General features: G+C 41.5%; 1 protein-coding gene across 1 annotated transcript; it reads left to right on the top strand.

The window, feature by feature from the left end:
- Positions 1 to 369: 369 nt before the first annotated feature.
- WDR86 (WD repeat domain 86) lies at positions 370 to 21,535 on the top strand. The gene is made up of 6 exons (XM_010018192.1): positions 370 to 532; positions 3,234 to 3,375; positions 4,938 to 5,370; positions 15,102 to 15,237; positions 19,999 to 20,102; positions 21,317 to 21,535. The coding sequence occupies exons 1-6, from the start codon at positions 370 to 372 to the stop codon at positions 21,533 to 21,535; spliced, it is 1,197 nt and encodes a 398-aa protein (XP_010016494.1).
- The last annotated feature ends 1,115 nt before the right edge of the window (positions 21,536 to 22,650 follow it).

The following is a 22,650-nucleotide window of genomic DNA, read 5'->3' on the forward strand; positions in this document are numbered from 1 at the left end:
GATCCTCTCCTTGGGGGCCGGACGTACCCCAGTGCCCATGGGGAAGGCGCACCAGTAAGGCCGTGGTTGGAGGGCCGTCTTCCACGGTAGGGCTCCGGTTCTTGCGGAGAAAGAGGCGCCCAATGGCTTCAGCACACCCTGACTGAGAAAGTGATGCATCCACGGGGGAGATGAAACGATTTAACGTGCCCTCCTCTTCCTCCTTTGTGTCTCTGTACAGGACTCTGGACTACCCTGCTGAGTTTTCGGAGTTGATGTAATGGCTGAAGTTGGTCGGTGGGAGACAGCTGGAGGCCCAGAGCATGGGCTGGGGCTTGCCCAGTGCCTATGATCTGACCCACAGCCTCTGTCTTTGCTGGGACCACCAGGATGGGGAACAGTGGGTCAGCCGTGAAGGTCTGCACAGATCACCAAGGAGGCATCAACTGGCTGAGCCTGAGCCCGGACGGGCAGCGCCTGCTCACGGGTAGTGAGGATGGCACTGCGCGGCTCTGGAGCACTGCCGACAGCCAGTGCCATGGCCACTTCCAAGGTACAGTAGCTTCTGTTCACCTAGCTTTTGAGTCTAAAGCGTGGCACAGGCCACACAGCATGTTCTGGTCTCTTTCAGTCCCTGCAGCCTGCCTGGCAGCCAAAATCATGCTTGTTTTGTTTTGTGGGTTTTTTGAGTATTTGTTACAGTAATGTAAAGCAGAAGCTGTTTCAACCCAAACAGGTTACCAGTGCTACTGAGTGCATAGATCCTTTTGTCTGAGGGTGGGGAACATAGCAGTTTTTCAACTTAATGTCTCTTCTGGAAGCCCTCTGGTTTATACCCTGATGAAATACTGTTTTCTTGTTATTGTCTCTCTCCCTTTCTTCTGTATTTTCTTTTCCTTTTAATCATGTCATTTTCCAGACAATCTTTATTTAGACATTTTAGACCCAGAAGTCTAGAATAAACTTTACTAAATAGGCTACTTTTTCCCCCCATATTTGACACACAGAAATGTTAATTGCTGTTGTTTGGTTTGTTGTTTTTTTCTTTTTTTTTTTTTTTTTTAATTTTAAATTGCTTTTGTATCTTGAACAACTTCTTATCCTTAGACTAGCATCTCATTTAAAAAGAAAATCTTTGTAGAACGAAGTTGTGCAGGACTCAGATGTGAATTAACGATGTTTGTACTCTCACTCACGCATGTTGTTTTCTCTTAACACACAAAAATTCTCTTAAATTTTGAATTTCTAATCCTTTTTTTCTGCCAAAGAAGAAATGACATTGCTGTGATTTTGTTGTTGTTGTTTGTTTACTTTCTTGCTTGTTTTTAACTATGCAGTATTGTCTTTTTTTCTCCACATCCTGCCATGGTTCTGGCTCCTGAAAAACTCACTGCGTTTGCTTTAGGCTTAGAAATCCCTTTAAACCACTAATTAAATTTTAACTGGAAATAGAAATATATTGGATAACATTCAGAATGTGGCCTATGTACTGTTTGGTGTGTAAACTCTAAAGAAGGTTGGCTAGATGGTTTTGTGAACTGTCAGTTGAATCAGATAATTGTATGTGTTTTATAGTTATGCACACGCAGAGGTGTTGTGTAAATGTGTATTGTACAAGCTATAATTACTGATAAACCTGTGTCTATAACACAGTTTCGAGCTTCCACCACAGCATAACCAGCAGACTTCTGTAGTGGCTGCTTTAGATCAGACCAGCACCAGACCTTGTCTGCCACAGAGGATTTTGGCAGCCTTTGTGTGGCTGAGTATTACTGATGCTTAAAATCTGATTGTCAGGCTTTGGTTCAGTAACCAAGATACTTTTTTGATCTTCTCAGAGCAAGATTATATGATGATGGCAGAAAAAATCCTGGTGATTGAAACCTGTCTCACTTAAGCTGCTTTGCAAAAAGTTTTCACAAAATTGTGAGGATGGGCATAGGGTTGCCTAAAGCCCTGGTGATCTTTTTTAATTTGTGTCATGTGGTGAATTTGTTTAAAGGGAAACAAAATGAATGTTTGTAATGTAGATTCTGGTTTGCTTTTGAACTACAGGAGTTGTAGTAAAATCAGCTTTCTTGCAGTCAGTGAAACGAAGTGTTTTACTGGGCATTCGGCTTTCCCTCAGTTTTTTTACCATGTCTTTATTTTACAACATGATTCTGGTTTTCTAATATCTTTTTCTGACCATCTGTGTCCCTTTAGTCACATTTGTCCTTATATTTTTTCTTTTCTCCTGAAAGTATAGTATTATTTAAATCACAGTAGGGCCCACCAGCTTCAGCCAAAGTCTGGGTCTCTCTCGTGATAGTTACTAAGAGGAAACAGTTCTGATCTTGAAAGCTTACAGTCTAAGTAACTAAAACAGAAGAGTGCAAGATAATACTATCCCAGTGATTAAATAGGTAACAGCAGTTTCACACAGGAGATCTTGGACAAATCTGGGACTTGAAGCCTAAGGTGATTTTTAAATGCTGTGCATTTAATGATGCAGTAGCAAAATTACACATCTTGCCAAGCAACAACAAAAGCTTAACGTTGTAATATTGATTTCTCTTTGCTAGCATTACTCTGGTTTTCAGCCTGAAGTTTTTAAGGTAGCATTTGTGTCTATTTTTATTGTAACTGTAGAATCCCAATGTACTCTGACTGCTGAATAAATAATTGTGCTCTTTTTCTTTCTTTTTATGTCATTGCCTTAAAGGTATACTGATATTTTGAAAATCGTGGGGTTTATTCATGTTATTATTAGGCATGATGGGAAAAGTATTCGTTGACTTTACCAGATACATTTTTTTGGTTGTTTGTTTGTGTTTCATTCTGCTTGGACAGTGAAACTAAACTTGCTGGTAAGTCTCATGTCTTCCTTTTTTCATGATTTCATGCTTTATTTTAGGGCTGTTTGTGTCCTGACAATCAATGGGCTGGATCAAAATGCAGCCTCTTTATCCCTGACTTCAGGAAAAGGAAGCAAAAGCATCATTATGGTTTTATAATACAGTTCTGTCTACCTGATTGGTGGAACTGTACTGTTTTACTCTTTCACTTAATCCTTACCTCAGTGAAGCAGAGTTTTCTGCTGTTAGTTAAATATGGTTTTTATACAAATCCTTAAATGTGAAGAACATGGTGGTGCATTTAAAACAGGAGTTTCGGTCTGTTTGTTGTACTTTTCTTAGTTAAGGTGAAGAGCTCGACTAGTTTGTCCTGCTTGCACGCACCATGATTGGATTTATTTCTTGTATTATTCCTAGGACATGAAAGTTATATCACCTTTTGCCACTTAGAAAATGAAGCTGCCTTCACATGTAGTGCAGATCATACCATTCGAAAGTGGGATGTGATGACAGGTCAGTGCCTGGCCATTTACCGAGGACACACATCAATTGTTAACAGGTTGGTTCTGTGGAGTTCTTCCCTTGTGTTCCTATAATCTGTTATAACGTATATTGTCATTTCACTGCAATTCTCCATTACTACACTAATAAAATGGGTTGTGTAAACCTTTGAGTTCATGCTACATGTGTTCTGTGCTGTAATGATTAGTTTTCCTAGCAACAGTGCTGACACATCCATAGACAGCAGATAGGAGAGAAATGAAAGGCACACAGCAGGGGAATTGAATCTAGGGCTAGGAATGAAATTCCAGAAGAAATTACTCAATTGATAACAGATGCTTCTGATAAATAGATTTAAAAACATCATGTCAAGCCTTTGTGTGTCAGTAAGAGGGATAATGTCAGGGCTTTTTCTGGAATTACTATTCCTGTTTGTGCAAGTGAAGTTTAATATTAAACTGATTGTGTGTGATTGATTAGCAAGTCAATTTGAAGTGCCTCTTAATAGTTGGACTGGGTTTAATTAATGGCAAATAGAGCAGTCAGAGATTGGTTGTATTTTTCTGGTTTTCTACATTTCTTTTTTGGTGGGTAGATGGGGTTTTTTGTTCCTTACTAAACTCAAAACACATATGATGTGTAGCTGGATTCTGTAAATAGTTAGGAAGGCTGGCTCTGTATTTTGGCACTGGCCTGATTTTTTGCTTGAATCAGCAAATGGGAAATGTGTTCCCTATTCATATGACTTTGTTGTCAGTTTGAAAGGTTTCAGAGGGCCAAACTCAGCTGACAAAGATGACAGGTTGTGATGTTCACTATCTGTGGTTTGGGAATATGAACTGTAGAGATTTTTCTGTTGCATGTTCGTGCAGCTACAACTCATTATTTTGGAGGCTCAGTAAGTTGAATCCTTGAGCTGTGATCTGATTTGCTCTTCAGTTATGTAACAAGTGGAGTGCTCTTGCTCTACCTTTTTTGAGATCTTGGGCTAAGTGAAATTGTGTGTGTATTTTTTTTTTCTTGCACTTTCTCTGTTTGATGATGGAAAGGTGATTTTCTTTGCACACTGTCAGTTACAGTTCAGGTTCCTCCAATGTTTTGTTTTGTTTTTATTTTAATTCCAAGGTATTTTCATAGGCCAGTTTATAAATAATGATTTGTAAAGAAATACTAATAAATAATTATCAAGAATGAATTTAAAAAAACTCAACCAAACAAAAAAAACCCAACACAACAAACTCTTATCCAGTATATGTAACTTATAAAAAGTACATAATAGTCCTGCCGGAAAAGATTTTGGAAGAGCACAAATGCCCAAAGCTACAGTGCTATAGTGTAAAGATGTCTGCATCAGTGTACCAGAATAAGGGGTCTTAATTTTAAAAGCAAAACCAGGGAAGTTTCTACTTTTCTACAGTTTCCTACAACAAAAAAGTTCATAAATTATGTGTATGAAACAGTGACACTGAATTTGGATTATATATGTTGTGTTCACGCTACTGTTTATAACTTCAGGATGCTTGGCACTGAAATTGTGACAAAAAATGGTCATGTAAAAAGAATTATATGTTCATACATGCAAACTTCTTTTATTTTTTTAATTTTTTTTTCCCCCCCTAGGATCCTGGTTGCCAAAGACTATCTCTTTAGTGGTTCCTATGACAGGACGGCCCGCTGTTGGAGTGTGGACAAAGAGAAACAAATTCAGGAATTCCGGGGCCATCGGAACTGTGTCCTGACTCTAGCTCATTATTCCTCCAGGGATGTTCTTGAAGAAGAGGAGGAAGAAGAGGAGGAGGAGGAGAAAGTAAGCAGAGACCTCCTGGTGACAGGTAGCACAGACTGCACTGTTAAGGTCTGGTGGGTGTCCAGCGGGCGCTGTTACCAGACTCTGCTGGGACACACTGGGGCTGTCTTATGCCTTATACTTGACGCACCAAACAGGGAGCTGTTTTCTGGCAGCACGGATTATACCATTCGAACTTGGAATATTGTCACTGGTGAGCAGTTGAAAGTGTTCAAAGAGCATCAAGGATCAGTAATTTGCCTAGAGGTAAGAACAGAGTCTTCTTCAAGAGCTGTTTGAAGGGGTGGGAGTGGTATCCATATCCTACCTCCTGTGGGTCTCAGTTGTCTTTTCATTCATAAAGCAGGTCTTCTGAGACAGGTTGTAAATGTTAAGCTTAAACATTCATGTAGTAACAAGATAATAGTGCTCTGTGGTCTTAAGACAAATCCTGTTTCCCTAAAACACTGATACCCTCTTGGCTTCTAGTGTCTATCCTGGTCTCACTTGTAGCTCAGTATCTGTTTAAAAGTCCTAGGTCTTGAAATTCATGAGTAGATTTGCTGGGAGGATTGTTTATCTGAGTAGGATTGTGTACACAGGATCACCAGGCTTTGAAGAAAAATAACCGGAGCAAGTAAACAAACACAGAGTTGGGTAACTTAAAGAGGGGAGGGGGGAAAAAAAATCGGTAAATAAGATAACTTAAAAATAAAGAAAAACCCAAAACCAAACCAAAGCCCAACCCAGATTTGTGGGTGAAAGATAATAGGAAAGCATAAAGCTGAAAGAAATCCTGCTTTAAAAAACACAGACATAATTTAAGAAAAGAAAGGAAGAAAAAGGTGGCCAAGAAAAGAAAACAGGCAAGGAAAATGGAAAAGTGAGGTAGAGCATGGGGAAGAGAAATCAGGAAATGATGGAGGAGAGAGGGGAAAAAATTTAACGTGACCTGAAAAACTATACTGTTTTTCTGTTTGCAGTATTTTACTGGTGAATGCTGCCAGGTTTGTTAATGTTGCAGAGGAGAGGAGGACGATAGGTAAATGAAGGAAAAGGGAAACAATTGCACAAGCACTTGTGCTGTACACTCCATTATCCACCAGAAAATGCCAACGGTGGATTTGAAGAAGGTATATGATGATCTATAGCTCAGTTTCAGGTTGGCAAACCTTAAATGTTTATAAATGTATGTGTCTGTCTGAAGTTAATGCCAATAGTTTTTCTAGCTACTCTCCTTGTTTGTGTTTGTCGTCCCTGAGTGCTTTTCCTTTACAGAGGCTACAGTGTGTGTTTTTAATAGCTGTTTAATAAATGTTGCCTTTGTTTCTAAAGAAGGTAAGACACAGTGGACACTAGGAGTCTAAAAACCTGATAATACTGAAGGAATTCTATTTTCCTTTGTTTTTAGAAAGAGCTAAAAAAGCCACACAAAATCATGTTGCCCTGGAGTAATGTTTGTCTTGCTTGGGTAAATTCTCAGTGTTAAAGCTTGTTTTTATGATATTGTGGTAATGTATTTTGAGCATGCTCAAGTAAATCAAATCTGTTGCTGTTCTTAGTTTCACGCTATGTTTTGTTGTTTAATTGTAACCCTTCTCCAAGGCACAGATTGGCAACAAAAGAGCTTGCTTTAACTTAATTGGGTTCTTGCTAAAATTGTTACACAAAACTGGCTTGACCCTCTCTCAGAAGCCTGGGAAATTCAATTACACTCTTTGAATGCTCAAGAATGAGCAATGCTTCTCCACTTGTGAGCACAGTGTTAAACAATGGATTTAAACAAACAGAACTTCTTGTAGGGGAGAGGAAAAGCAAAAGCAATACATCTATTTGGAAAACCTGAAGAATTCGAAGTACACAAGACTACTGCTGCCAAGACTGTGTTGGCAACAGTCCTGGCCAAATCTTCTTCTAGCTGTGAGTAACTGGTAGCCCCTCACTTCTCTCATCACCAGTTGATGTTTGAGGCCAGAAGAGTCCAGCTGAGGTACATACTGCCCCCAGAGAGAGCATTTAGTTTCTAGGCCTCTAAAACTTACCCCAGCTTAAGCAGTCGCTGTACTGCTGTTGAATAGCTTTAGGTTGTCGATCTTTTCTAATTCCTCCCTCTTCCTTACTGGGTTCAACACTAGTCCTTCTGTTCCACTTGGCTGCCTCTCAGCACAGCCCACGTGGTATTTTCATTCTTTTAGAAAGGGGGCAATCACCAGAATCCATACAAAGATGTTAGAACAGAAGGGAAACTTCCTAAATAGAGGTGTTTGGGTTGTTTTATTTTTGTTTTCTTCTCAAAAAGCTCCTGGAGCCTTTTTTTCTTTGCCTAGGGCTTCATAGTGACAGTGGGCTAATGTGTGACAGTGAACTGGGACAGCAGTTTTCAAACTGGGTCAGGAAGGATTAGGGGTAGTTGTGAGTGCTCACCATAGCCAGCAGACAGTTTTAATTGTTGACAGTAGTTAATTTTCTTCAGGCCAGAAGTGAGCTGCTAATTACACCAAGGGGATTTTCACTCCCTTGTCCTGGAAGAGCTGAGTTGGTACCAGCAATTAAAAATAGTTACCTGTTCTCTGGGTGGTATAATGCTTTTGTGGAGAGAATAAAGGGAAAAAATAAAGATTTATTTTCATTTTCTGTATTCAAATAAAGATCCCTCAGGGAGGGTGACCTTTCCAGAAGTTTGAGAAATGCTCAGTGTGATCTCTTATCCTGGACACAAATCAGGAAAAATTTCGATATTGAGACCATACTTTTCCCAAATTTAAAAAGTACTGTTACTAACAGGAGTGCCCCAGGGATGTTCTAAACTGCTGCAAATTAGGTCTGGACTGTTCCAGTCGTCTCCCATTACTTTCCAGTAAACACAAATAGTGTTGCTGTAGCAGTGAATGGAAATTCCTGGAGCGTCTTGAAGGAGCGTTTCTGGGTAGACATTCATAAAGCACCCCCATGTTTCCCACCTTGCTTCCTGCAGTGCTGCTGTGTGAAAAGCAAAGGGGTGATGCCACAGGGGTGTTTGGATTTTGAACATTTCTCACTTGCTTTAAGATGCTTTAGGTGGTGTTGCCAGCTGGTGTAAGTTAAGAGGAGCCTGAAAGCAACTCTCAATCTAGCATGGCAGAACATAATGTGTTGGTGAGCTTTTTGCATTCCCTTTTCCCCTGTCCTTGGTGGTCCTGCACAGTGGAGGGAAAAGGGTGAGCTGTTCTGGTATTTCCCAGGTCTTGTCCTGCTGTCCCTGGGGTCAAATCTGTTCAGGTGATTTACCAGCTGCATGTGGTCTGCTATCAAAGTAGTTTCTGCTGCAGGTACCAGTTTATTCTGATGCTGCTCTTTTCTTCCTTCCACTACCTAAATTAGAAGGACAAAAGCCAGGAGACTTCCTGTCTGCAGTGGGAATCATGTGTGTGCTAGGTGCTTAGGCAGCCTTGGTTACTTCACTGTCATTTTCAGGCAAGGTAACTGGTGGTGGAGCAGCCAGAACTCGTCTCCTGCAGTGCATTGATAGCTTGGCAGGCAAGGGACAGCAGCTGTTTCGAGTGCTCCCTCTTCACATAAGAGCCAATAATGAGATTTTAGAAGAAGCGATGGGAAAAAGTAAGGGTGGGCTGAGCATAATTACACAGCTCATGCTAATTCTTCCACTTAAAAATTTCAGGCCTGGCTAAAGACCAATATTTGCAATTAATATCAAACATGCATTTTCATTAACGTGGCTGCCTGCAATAGACTGAATAACCCTGACTTAAATATTTACTTGTGTATGTTTTTCTAAATGTCTCCAAAGTAGCTTTGCAAACTATTCACAAGGATTGTTCTGCCTCTTGAGTATTTATCAAAATTATGCTGCCAAAAGCTGGCAGAGAGAAATGATCCAGCTTGGAATTTAGCTTGGATCCTATAGCAAACATTCATGCAAGAAAACTTCCTTATTGCAAAAGGAGTTTTAAATGAACATAAGTGGGCAAAAGACTTGCTTCTGGTTTTCCTGCAAAAGATCCTTTGTTTGGACCATTCCCTTTAGTTCCCTTTTAAAGCTGGCTAGAAGAAAAGAATGCTTTGAACAAAGCCATTGCATGAACTCCATTTATATGTTTAACTGTTGTGATCACAGGGACAGAATTTTTTTCACACCAATTAAATGAAGTGTATTAAAATAAATTAAATTATTTTTTGTAGTTTGTGTTTGTATTTGTTGCATAATTCATCAGAGGATGAAACTGGATTAGAAGAGTATGAATGTGTACACCACCTGTAGAAAAGAAGCATGTTTCTAGGACCATTACTTTGCACTGCAGTAAAAAAGCTGAGAAATATTCTCTTAACAGCCAGGCCAGAGAGCTCATTCTAGATGGAATCTCGGGAAAATAACCACTTTCTTGCCCACAGGGAGTTCGTTAGCTCGTTAAAATGAATGTGGTTTGTATGGGATCCTGAAAGTCTTAACTCGACTGAAGGCTTACATAGTTGTAACTTGAGTTTGGTCCAAGTTGGTGATTTTTAGCTTAGAAGTGGTTGTGAACAGAAGACCCAGCTGGCAGGCTGTGGGAATACTGACCCCCATGTGAAGAATACGCTGGTAATGGGACATGTGGTTGCTGATGCGAACTCATCATGACGTTCCTGGGAGCCAGTCTGAGTGCAGTGACCTTCAGAAAGAGGATGTGTCCAAATCTGGAGGGCCAATTGCCTCTCCTTGGATGAAGGTTAAATTGTTTCTTACAGTTAAGGTTAATTAGGAAAGAAAAGTCTATTCCTATAAGGTTGAAATACCCACTAAACAGCTCTTTTGCAGATATATTTGGCACTTACACAGGTAGAAATTGTCTTAAGCTGCTGCATATGTTGAGTTCAGCCAAGCTTGTGGAGCAATAGGATTGTGATTGTCTTGAGAGACCAACCCTAGATGTGATCGTTTGTTTTATTCAGACTGTGGTGTGTCTGGTGGCTACAACCAAGGACAGGGGTGCATAAAACTAGCAATTTTTAATAGTGAAACCTGCAACTACTTCAGTGTTTACAACCTGTATTTTGCTACTGCTGTTACTTTGCTACTCACAAGCAGTCTGACTGAACTTCATGGAATAGAACATCTCTGGTACTTTGGCCTGAGGATTAAGACAGGTTTGCTCCATTCACGTGTCTCAGTGTTTCATCTGGTTCAAAGCAAAGTCCCTCAGAGTAATGAGAAAAATTAACAGTCCAGGATTCCAGATATCAATGCAGTGGTTTTTTGCTGTCTGGCTGAAGCTTTAGAACTGAACATCTGACTGCCATCAGGTTTTTAGTTCTTTTGAAGCTACTTGGGTTTGAAAAGTCCACTCAGCTCATTAGTATCTGAGCTACAAATCTGTTCTGTGTTGTCTGCTCTGCTACAGGTGTCCTTGCCTTGCCATGCTTTTCCTTGTCAGGAGCTTTGTTGGGCAGTTAGCCAAAGTGAACAAAATGCCCAAGAGCCAGCCAAGGAAAATACAGCTCTGCAAATATCACCACTTCTCCAGGCCATTGCGGATTGGAATATGTAGCTGTTTGCACTGATCATTTTTAAACCAAGACTTGACAGACTTGTGTATATGTATGGAAAAATCTATTGAGAGACATTTAACATTTTTCCTGCTAAATTATAATAAAATAAAACTATTTAATAAGAATAGTATTGGACCCTAGGGAATTAGGTAAAGGTTGGGAGACTTTGGGCTAGAAAAGCCCAGTAGTTATGGACCTGGGGATCTAGCCCACAAGTATTTGCTGCAAATGGATGTGCCTGGATGTACATAGACAAAAATGGGTGCCAGTCATGGCAGTGGGGAGGCTTGGCTCCCACTGAAGCTGCAGCATGATATTGCATTTTGATGAAGGAGTCCGTATGCTTTGTCCAGCTCCCGAGAGGGGACAGATCTGCTGAGCCTAATGTGTCAGTGGGGATGTTTAACCCAAGGAGCATATCATATCATTTTGGCCAGTAGTCTAACAGGCCTAACAAATCTGGATTAAATGTCCTCTTCAGGCTGAGGAGACGTGAACCCATCTGGAGAGTACTATCACTGCTGGACAGGAGAAGCCAAACTGGTATAAGGAGGTTAGCAAGAGTCCTAGAGGGAGAGCCAGCAGCAGGTGACCTAACTAGAAATCAGTGCTTTGGGGACCTGTCTGGAAGTGGGCAGGGGAACTGTGTTACAGTCCCTCTTTTGTGGGTTTTTTAGATAGTTTTCAACACAGCCATGACTTAAGAAAAATGATTACCCAAGTCAAGGACCTGTGCTGCTGGCTGCCCCTAGGACCTCCCCTGCTTCCACAGCTTGTGCCCAGCCAGCACAAGGGTGTTTACACAGTGTGTCCAGCCATGGTGGGTTAGAGCCAAGGCTGCCATGTCTTTGTTGTTGGGGCACAGCAACGTCCTTTGTCAAACTCTGAACAAAGGCTCTGGAGTATAAGTACTCATTTAACATGGGTGAGATTGGATTAGGGCCCCTGTCTTGCTCATTTCAGACAGAATCCCATCTGGTTTTCATATGCTCTCTTGACCAGATCCAGGGATACTAGTTGTATTCATGTAGGGATGTGCTATTGCTTGTCATAACTGCCCTGAAGCACACAGTGTTGAAAAGGATGGCTGTTACTGAAAGAGTTGGTTGCAGTCTGGATCAGCCTCCCAAATCAGGGCTGCACTCTGGGATTTGGGCAGTTAGAAGTTAGGATGCTGGAAATTTCAAGTCCTTTTTTGGATTATATGATGTTGTGCTATATGTATATAGTATATATATAGTTGTGCTATGTGATGGTTCTCCATCTATAAAGTAGGGAAGGTATTTATATTACACAGAGGGTGAGGTTTGCTTGTAAGGTACTTTGGCTAGGCGAACAGTGTGTGATGATTGTTATTATTTTGATTAAAGATAGATATCTGAAGTGCTGTAGCTTAGGTTGGAGTTGTGAACTAGACTATCTTTAGTCAAGTGAAGGAGGAGTCATCTCACCTATATTGATATAGATGGCTACAGCTGAGAAGATTGTCCTTGTTGGGGGAAACAGCAAGTTTTAAGGCATGATCTGTTTCAGACATCTGCTTTAGGGTGAGACAAGTTGTGCTCTAGACTGCAGTGACTTTAAGGGGACTATCTTAGCTGTAAGTATCTGCATCGATTTAGGTGAGATGATGCCTGCATCTTATCACTAAAGGCACATCTGATTTGCAGCTTCAACCTGAGCTGATAGCTCTTGATGGCTTTCTCCACTAATGGCTGTTTCGTGCTCTACATTTTAAAAATGCCATGGAGATGAGAGGCTGTGTGACAGTCAGAGCTTGTACTGGATTTTGCTGTTGGCTGTGCTGCAGGCTTAGTCTGTGGCATCCAGTAGATTGTTTAACCTGTTAGTCATTCTGTTTCTATGCAAGGCTGAGAATCCTTTGCCTGCTTAAACTGATGAGAGGGAGGAAAGTTCATAAAAGTATATCATGGGGCAACCTGGGCAGCACAGAGGCTTTGAATTTAAGATATTTGCTGTGCCATCCATCTTGCCATTTTTCTGACTGGGCATCGGAAAGCCAACCGTATCCTGAGCCACATCAAAAGGAGTGTGACCAGCAGGTTGAGGGAGGGGATTCTTCCCCTCTACTCTCATGAGACCTGCAGTACTGTGTCCCAACAGAAGAAGGACATGGACCTGTTGGAGTGAGTCCAGAGGAGGCCATGAAGATGCTCAGAGGGCTGGAGCACCTCTCCTATGAAGACAGGCTGAGAGAGCTGGGGTTGTTCAGCCTGGAGAAGAGAAGGCTCCCGGGAGACCTTAGAGCAGCTGCCAGTGCCTAAAGGGGCCTACAGAAAATCTGGAGAGGGACTTTTTACAAGGGCATGTAGGGATAGAAGAAGGGGGAATGGCTTTAACCTGAAGAAGGTAGATTTAGGTTATATATTAAGAAGCTGTTCTTTACTATGAGGGTGCAGAGGCACTGGAACAGGTTGTCTCAAGAAGTTGTGGCTGTCCCATCCTGGAAGCATCCAAGACCAGGCTGGATGGGGCTTTGAGCAACCTGATCTAGTGGAAGGTGTCCTTGTCTGTGGCAGGGGGTTGGAACTGGATGATCTTGAAGATCCCTTCCAAGCTAAACCATTTGGTGATTCTATGGCTCTTAAGATCCTGGTGCTATAAATTACCTGAGTAAGCCCATGTCATTTAAATAATTTTTATATCTAGCAAACTGGTAAATCTAGGCAAGTTGCAGTTTTTCTGTTTCACTTCAGCATTGATACAGCCACTTAAGTGTAGAAGTGAAGCAGCATAACCTGATGTTACCATCAATGCAGAGTGGCATTTACCTGCAGGAGGTTGTAACTTAGTGTTTCCCCTTTTTGGGGCGTGGGTTGATGGTGCTAATAAGATGTCTGAAAAAGAAATGCAGTGACTTGGCCAAGAACAACACATCAGGATCTCCACTCGAGACATTCTCTTCCATGTGGCAGGTGCAGTGTCACAATGCTCTTCATATCCATTCAGGTTGAGCCTGAGAATTAAAAGTCACATCACTTTCCTCAGGCTAACTGTCTGCTGGTCATTTCTGCTCTTTCCTTACTGAGATGTAGTATTAATGCTATTGTTAAAACAGCTTAAAAGTAATCGGATGTGGCATTTCAAAGTACAGCTGGCTTTATCAGTGGCATGACCTATGTCAAGTTGATTTGTCATTTGTTCTGCAGCTGGTCTCTTGGAGATACCTGAGAAACATCATGGATTAGTGCTCTGCTGGTCATTTGAACCTTCTGATCTGTGTGCCTGGGGGGCAGACACAGGGTGTGATTACTGCTTATGCAAATTCTTTGAGGAGGTCCCGGTTCTTCCTCCTGCCTCTCCATCCTTTTGGTACAGACATTGCTGCAGCATTATGAAACCCACCTCGAACTACAGCCTGTGGATTGCTGTGAGTGGACGCGATGGCTGGCTGCCTTCATTGCACTGCCTTTGGAGGGCAGGCGTTGGGCTAGTCCTCTTCTTGGAGGAGTGTGTAGTCAGAGCTGTATGTGATGATGGCTGTTGAAACCTTTAATATGTTTTCATTAGATGGGCATAGATTTTTTTTCCCTGCACTGTGGAGAGTTTCCCTACTGAGCCGCCGGGCTTTGGGTAGTTTGTGACCATGTAGTTAGTTTTATAGACTTGCACAGGTTGGTTATTTTGTCTCTGTCTTGGTTTCTCAACTGCAGTCCTCCCTTATGTCATTCTTTGTCATGTCTGTGTGGAATAAAAGCCAACCTCCACCACTAGTGAGTTCACACAGTGTGTGGGACGACTTAGTGTGATGAGGCACTGTTCTTTCTTGGGATTTATAGGCAGAGTTGTTCTAAACAAGCAGCCGAAGACAACCCACCTGGTTGAAGGTGTTTAAAAACTCTGTAAGAATGGTTAATTATTTAATCATTCGATAACACAGTCTGAAAAGACTTGTGGAAATGCAGATACAAAACAGTTTCAGGGAAGAGTTAGTGTTTCCAAATACTGACCTTGTGCAGAGCGATAATGTTAAACCCTGGTTTATGTCATGTAGGATTTAATTTTTAATTTATTTCTTTTTTGCTATTCAAAATTGTTCAAAAAATCTTGGTTGTAATTGAAACTCATAAACTGATCAGAGTTCTTGTCAAAAATGTTTTGCAGAAACTACACTGCTGGGGGTTTTTTTTGAGGCTGTATTAATGTAACTGCTTATGGAAGTAGGGTTAGCAAGCACTGAAATTCTGCTTGCTTACACCAGCAGATGGGCTAATTTTTTATCTTCTGAAATGTGGGAGTGGTTTGTAAGGCCCAGAAGTCAATGGTTGATGCAATTATGAAGTATGCAAGGTTGGTTTTGCTCACCATCCCTCTGTTTCAAGGTGTAGTCATTGCACTTTGTAACAGGCTGTTGGGTTGGAAACCGTGATTTCGGATGAGTCACTTCAGTGCAGTTCTCTCATGAACATGCCTGAAAGACTATTGCTTATGTTTTTTTCTCTTCCCTTCAGCTAGTGAATCGGCACTTGTATTCAGGAAGCGCGGACAGGACAGTGAAGTGCTGGTTAGTAGACACTGGGGAGCGAATCCAAACGTACAAGGCTCACAAACACAGCGTTAGCACTTTGAAATACCACGCTGGGATCTGTAAGTTGCCTTTCCTGTGTTCAGCAATCCCCTTCTTGATGTTTGTCTGTGATCAAAGGTTGATAATAGAGAATGCTGTAATTTTGATGGCCTGTGAAATTGTCACTTTTTTCAGCTCCAGTAGGTTTATGTTCAGTACCAACAGTATCAGCACAGCTCCATGCAGGAAGCTTAGATCTTCCCTTTATTTTCCACCTCTCTTTTCTAGCAAATGAAGAGGCAGTTACTTTATTTCTGTTACCAAGGGAAGTGGCTTAAATCCTTAGCTGTGGTTTATTTATATATATAAACCACATATATATATAGCCATGGTTTAACCTCCCTAGTCTGTCTGTCTGATGTCTGTCAATCTGCTTCTGCTTCATGCTTGGGCACAGCAAGTGCTGCTGCTGGATGTGCAGCCCTATGCCTGCCTCTCCTGCCTTCTAGGTAAGATGTAATCTACTCTCCTAAACCAGAATCACACCTCAGATGCTCAATGTTTCTTTCCAACAGTTAGGCTTCCTGTTCAGACTCTGACCATGCCCTAGACTATCTTTGCACAAGTTCTTTTCCCATTATCTGTCCTCTTTCATGTGTCTGTTCCCCAAATCACCTTTCTGCAGTAGCCAAGCATTACTTGCCTTACTAATGCTTGAGACTCTGTTCTCCTACTTCCAGTACTCCTGTTATAGTGGTATCTGCACATAACTGTCTATTTTTGACATAAGAGTATGTTCTGACTATGAAACCTACCTCTTTAAATCCCGCCCTCAGATGGCTTTCCTTCTCCATATCATCTATCCATGTTTGGGTTTGGGTTGCAAGGCTGCACCTCTGTTTGTATCAATCTTGAACCTCTCCATGTGTCATTCTGGTCTTACCCTGCCAGTGATGTTAAACGTGATGTGCCTTCGTTTGCTTCCCGAACAAGGACTTCCTCAGAATAACCAGCCTGATTTCAGTTTCTGTACTCCAGCTCTGAAGTGAATATGCAACACCAGAAGAATGGTTGCTGTTTGGGCTGTGGTTATCTTTTTTAGCAGATCATCACTGTGATGGTGCTAAAGGACTGACAAATGCAAGATGATGCACATTGGAAGAGCATTACAGTTCAATGGCAGTTGCCTAGCCATGCTCGGCGTGGCTGACCAACCACGTGTATAACCCAGTATGTTTGGAAAGTTAATTATGTTTGGAAAGTTAACATGTAACCAAGGCCATAGGTAGATTTGGATTTTAATCAGGAAGACCTTTTTGATCATTCTTTGAGCATTAGACCTACAGCACTGCTTTTCTCCATTGAAATAATTAATCCTAATTTACAGTTAATTTCAGTTCTCCTCACCTATATTGCAGAACTACCCCACTCTCCCCTACCTGCAGGTTATAATTTCTGCTGATTTCAGCTATCGCAGCTGGCTAAAAGGCTGAAATGGAAGGGGAAGAGGTCTGAGTTTACACTGCACCCTAAAGTTGTTGTTGATCAAAGATGCAGGTAGGTAGGACTGGGGAAATGAACCAGAAATTTTAATCCAGGGTGAACACTGACAGGCAAAATACTGATTATTTTGTGTGTGTGGTTTTCACCTTTTTATTATAAAGATGATACAAAAAATTTTGAATTCCTCAGGAGTGCCCAAAGGCAAGATAACTGTGCTAAACTGATGTTGGCCTGACACAGTGAGGAATCTTGATGTTTGGGTAGGAGATGGAGACTGGGTCCTTCATTAATGAGTCCTCTGGAGCTGCGTTTTCTCAGTGTTGATCTGTTTCTCATGCGACCGGTATTGACTTGACCAGGCTCTCTAAAACCATCAAAAAGAAAGTTTAGGCTTAAACAAAAGTTCCATTATCTGATGCCACCCCATCAACTTTGCAGTTCTCTCTCTTCCCCCTCGTCTTACCACCCTGTCCCTGTCGTACACATACATTATTTTCCATAACACTCCTTTTTTTTTTTTTCCCCCTCAAAATGCAGGCAATATTGCTACATTTAGTCATAGACCTGTGAAGAACATCCTGATAGTGTGAAACAAGTGTTCACAGGGTTATTTAAGAGCTCATTTTAAGTTAAATGGAAAAATACTGTAAGTGTCAAACAGGGAGAATTGAATTGTTCCACTTGAAGGGTAGGAAAAAATGTCTAAATAGAATTCAAATGTATTCTAATTCTCAAAAGAGGAAATTTCCACTTAAAAATTAATTTATATACTATGATTGTGTTATTGTGGTACACTGATCTGTTATTTACACAGTATCTAATAGTTTTGTTTCAATTAAAATTATAAAGACATGTTCACTCGATACTAAATATTGGAGCTAGTGTAGCTTAAACCTCTAGCTGTTCACCTGGGACAGACAGATCAGCACTGTGTGTCCATTCTTTCTTTTAAAAATACTTCAATTTAAATGGTCTTTGTGAGGTTTTATCTTGCATTTGCACCACTGCAAAACATGTAAAGAATATCAGCTGAGAAGTGGTGACTTTCTCTTAGAAGATCTTAATTCTTTTGCTTGTTATCTGAGCAGGACCCAAAAGCTCGTTGCCCTGAAGAGTTTACAGTCTAAGCAAGAAAATATAGTAGAAGAATAAGAGTTAAAAATAAATGTGTGTTTCCAAAATGGCTTTATAGTGTACAGGGAGTCCAGACAGATCTGAGAACTAAGCTTTAAATCATCAGAATGTGTTTCTAGTAGCTCTCCTCAGTCTGCTTGTGTAATTAATAGCATGGGGAATATTAAAGCTGATTCTCAATCTGATTTACTTAATGATATTATGTTGATAATCTCCTACAGTATGTGCACGGTCATTTAAAATTTAATGTGGCTTGTATTTTTTCATGTTGCAAAACCTCCAAGGGAACATTTAAAACCTTTTCTCCTTCCCAGGGGTCCATGAAATCTAAGTAAAAATAAGAATCCGTTGTTGATTTTATTTTTTGGTTATTGGTTTGTTTCACAGGTTGTGTATATATAAGAATACATTTAAATGCTAAATCTAGGTCAGATCGACAGCTCTCCTTTGAAACACAGAGGTGCAAAGAGACTTCATAAATGTAGAGTTCAGTGTGACAGTTCAAAAGATGTAAAGGATGTCTGTCAAAAGCAAAATCCTGGTAGCAATAGCTAAAGTAAACTGACAGATGCATAGTGGAAACAGCTCTCAATTGGTTCCTACTCTCTGCATGTGTGTAATTGTATTAAGTGATTCCCATTCACTGGAAAAAAAAATGCCTGTACTTTGTTCCCTGCTTTCCATTGTTGTTACTCATTTACAGAATGGGACACAATGGTTTTTCAGGATTGTATTGGCAATTGAATTTATTGTGGCCCATATAAAATGATACTGATTTTCCACATCCAGGTGCTTCTTGAAGGTGTATGAAGGCAGTAGCCAGCCTCCTGCTGTTTAATTTGAGGTTGGAAAGCTGATGGCAGTGGGTGGCCTGTTCTCTCTTCTCTTCTTGTAGTCCTGAATTTACTGCTGTGATAACTTCTTCATCTCTCTTTAGGAATCCAGTGCCTAACTTCCTCCAAAGGACAAGGAAGCTGTTGTCTTAAGGCACTTCAGTTTTGTAAAAACCTTTCCATGCTAGTGGCTTTTGCAAAGGCATGAAATGCAGGGAGCAGCGAATATATTGCTTTTTGCAGTTCTAAAATATTTATCTCTAGATAAACTTGAGGAGTTTGGGTTAAGTGAAGGAAAGTGTTTATGAAGACAGTTTGTAACCCTTAAACACAAATATGCTCCTTTTTGGACATATTGCTAAGTATAAAATCTAAATATTTAACACTGCCTTACAGTTTCTGGATGAATTGATTCTGGGGATCTCATGTGAAGATCCTGAAGTGCTGAGAAATTGTTCTTTGAACATGTTAAGACACTGTAAAGAAACCTGATGAGTAGCCCAAATCCCTGGTCATGCTTAATTTGCTTAACCCTCACCCCCTTGTAGCACATGCACAACGTAGCACATATAGAGTTATAGCCAAAACCTTTAAATAATTTGGTGCCATACTGAAATAGAGATTATAGCCTGGGCCTTGAATCACTTAAAGGCTCTACTGCTTGGAGAGATCCTAGGCTACAGGATTTAGTGGAAGAAATCTACCACGCTCAAAGAATTTATAAAGCTTCTTTGTAAAGCTGCCTACACATGCCACTCACCTCTGAGGACAGATTTAACTGTAGTGTTTTGACAGAAATGGCCCTGCCTACGAGTAGTAAGTTTTTGTTTGAAAGGGGGAAGAAACACAGTATATTTTAACGAAGCTTAAACCAAATTCATATCATTATGTGAGAGGGGGAAATGCTGTTCCTGTGGTTTGCAGCTTTGCTGTACAGGTGCTTCTGCTGCAGTAGAAGTGATGAAGGTACAGTAGTACTAAAGAGAAACCTGGAAATAACTATGGTAAAACAAGTGGAAGGCTTAGTGGAAATCCTTAAAACTAGGCTGGAGGTAAATTGCCTGCTTAGAATTACTGAAGCATGTTTAGGTACGAAGATACAAGTGGAAGAGAAAAGCAGAAACAGAAATGTGTAGGAACTTGAGGTGTAAGGCAGTTGAGTGTTTTGAAAAATACAATGAAAACAAGCATGCTGGGCTCAGCAAAATGAAAATGATCTGCCCTTGCTATAATGAGAAGAGAATCAAGCCAAAGAACCTATGTTGGCCTCCTTTGTGAACTAGTTTTAGGTATGTTGTCGAACTTGCATGAACTGACCATACGTGGCTGCTCATGTCTGGCCACGTGCCGTGTTGTGTCGTTGCATTGCAGTGTTCACGGGAAGTGGCGATGCCTGTGCAAGAGCTTTCAATTCCAAGAGTGGTGTCCTGCAGAAGATCTTCCGAGGACACAAGTTCATCATTAACTGCATCCAGGTTGGGAAGGGGTTTCTTTGCTGGGATTTCACACTTCTGGTTGCTCCCTCGTTTGTTTTGCGGGAATTGGTGTGGCTGGCTGGCTGTTCTGTGTGTTGTGGATTGGATGCTGCTCTAGGGTAAGATGAAATGTAGCAGACTTGAATATTGCTCATGCAATTTTAGAAAAACTTGATAACAATAAGGATAAGTGAAACCACACACTGAGCCCCCATAGACAGCCCTATGTCTGGGATTGAGGTTTTCCAGGTCAGGTTAGACAAGCCTAATAATGTAAGAAATGACAGAGATGTAACTGAACCTGTGCAGGGGCAGGGAATGGACTCCGGCCTCACAAGACCCCTCCCGTTACAAGACACTGGTAAGTGTTTGCAGTGCTTTAGGGGGAATAGAAGTTTCAGCCTTATCCAAGCAGACTAGTAAATAGCATTACCCTTCTAACATCCTGGGCACGGTATCCCTCAGCCTCTGAGAAGTGGCGACCTGAATGTGATCTTTAGTACATTAGTGAGGGGTGGCTGAGGGATGAGGAAGCTGGGCTGCTTCCTGCTGCTGGAAGCCAGCCGGCTGGTGCGATACTGGCTCTTGCTGCCCACTGCTGGAGACTGCAGGCATCCCGCTGGGGACAGGCCGGCACAGGAAGGGGAAGATGATGGAGACCAACACTGCTGCTAGAGCGCGGTGAGGACAACTGGAAATGTTACCAACAGCATTAAGTGTTTCATTAAGGAAATGAAACTACAGGAAAGACTCAAGTCAGGTTACTGTAGGTTTGGAAGAACAACAAGTGCTGAAGAAGGAAATGTGCCCGTGACTTACTGCAAAGGAAGAAGGAAGACTTACTGCTCACTGCTGCCAATTTTGGTGCCTCCTTAAGCTTTGTCTTCAAAACCAGCAGTCTGAAACCAGCACAGTAATTCCCAGCTACAGCCTACTCTGACACTGAGTTTAGTTCCCCATTGCTTTTCTAGTGGGTTTAGGTTATAAATAACTCTTGCTGTTTACATTTTATGGCTCTGTGAGAAATGAGTCCTGACTTGGTAATGGCTCATCCCACTTCAGCAGCTTTCATGATAATTTATACCGGCTTCTGCAATGAGCCATCAGGCTGCAAGTGTTGGGATCAAGCTGTGTTTGCTCTGAGTTTTGACAGTTTGATTGTGCTGATTCCAAGCTGTACAGTTTGGTATTAAGTGTTGACCCCATTGTTCCAGATCCACAACGAGTTGCTCTACACAGCTTCCCATGATGGCACGCTAAGGATTTGGGACATCCGGGGAATATGCAAGAGAAACAAGCGGCGTTTGAAGAAGGAGAGGTCTGCCCAGGGCCGGGGCTCTCAGAAGGGAAGTCTGTCTCGCCTCTTCAATAACAAAGTTGGCTGCATGGTGCAGCAAGAAAATGGGGAACATGAGGCCGTTGAACTGATGTGACCCCACACCCGACTTCCCAGCAGTGACCAAAGCTGAACCTTTTGTTTTATGCACCACTGTGTCCATGTAAACCAGAACTTGGAAAGAGATGGGAAAGAGCTTTTGGGAAACCTCTTTTTTAGGAGCCAGGGTTCTCTGTGAGTGGCAGATGGGCTCAAGTCAGATTCTGTTGCTGCTGATGACTCACATCTGAGCAGCACTGGGGACAGGAGAGACTGCAGTGTGGTTCAGGTCACGTATCTTGTGTGTGTGTAATTAAGAACTTCACTCACAACTGCTTGTTTTCAGTTCCCTCTGGCACAGAGGTGTTGCACGCTTCTGCCTGTCTACCATTTAGTAAGAAATGTTGTCTCCTGTTCCTGTTGCCCCCTCGCATGCCCTCTGTACAGCCGACTGCGGAAATGAAAGGTGGGCTTAAACCACGACAGACTACAAATCCATTTTTCACAATTGACCTTTGGGTTAGTTTTTTGCTGATACGACCATTCGATGCAGAATGGAATGGCTCAGGAGCAGTTTAAAGCAGATGCCACCTCTCTGGCAAGTTGGGAGTAGTAGGACAGACATTAAATTAACAAAAGAGAACCTAAAGAACAAGCTGATTCTCAGACCTTTGGTGCCAAGGTCAGCTCTTTGCCAAGACGCAGCAGTTGTCCTCCTCCCCAAAACCTGGCAGGTTCTTTTTTTACCTTTGATGATCTCTCACTTCAGCTGTTCACTAGGTTACCATGTCTGCATGGCCACTGTTTGGCTGGCCTCACAGGGAAAGGATTTCCTTATATCCACCGGGAACTGTGTTTTTCAGAGGAGAGGAGACCAAACCAGAAGGACTTACTGGGCACTCTAGATTTGTTACCTTTCCTTCTTACAAGGCCATGCCTAACCCTGGTTTTCTAGGTCATTAGTAGTGTCAAATAAGTAGCCAAGCTCACGAGAAGCTCTCCCAGTCTCTTTCCAGGTTCATCCTTCTGTGATAACCACTGAGCCATGAATAAACAAGGGTTCTTTTATTTTTCTATTTGCAGATATAACTCTTTGTAGAACCAGTACAGAAGTATCTAACCACATGTTTTTATTTTTATGGCTTTATTTATTCTGTACTACAGCAAGATAAA

The sequence above is a fragment of the Nestor notabilis genome, unplaced genomic scaffold, assembly GCF_000696875.1.
Source record: "Nestor notabilis isolate BGI_N333 unplaced genomic scaffold, ASM69687v1 scaffold13807, whole genome shotgun sequence".
In the NCBI taxonomy this organism is placed as follows: Eukaryota; Metazoa; Chordata; class Aves; order Psittaciformes; family Psittacidae; genus Nestor; species Nestor notabilis.

Excerpts from the sequence above, each read along its gene's own strand:
- WDR86 (XM_010018192.1), top strand. The coding sequence starts at position 370 with ATGGGGAACAGTGGGTCAGCCGTGAAGGTCTGCACAGATCACCAAGGA. Across the intron at positions 3,376-4,937 it reads CACACATCAATTGTTAACAG|GATCCTGGTTGCCAAAGACT; the intron begins GTTGGTTCTGTG and ends TTCCCCCCCTAG. Across the intron at positions 15,238-19,998 it reads GAAATACCACGCTGGGATCT|TGTTCACGGGAAGTGGCGAT; the intron begins GTAAGTTGCCTT and ends GTTGCATTGCAG.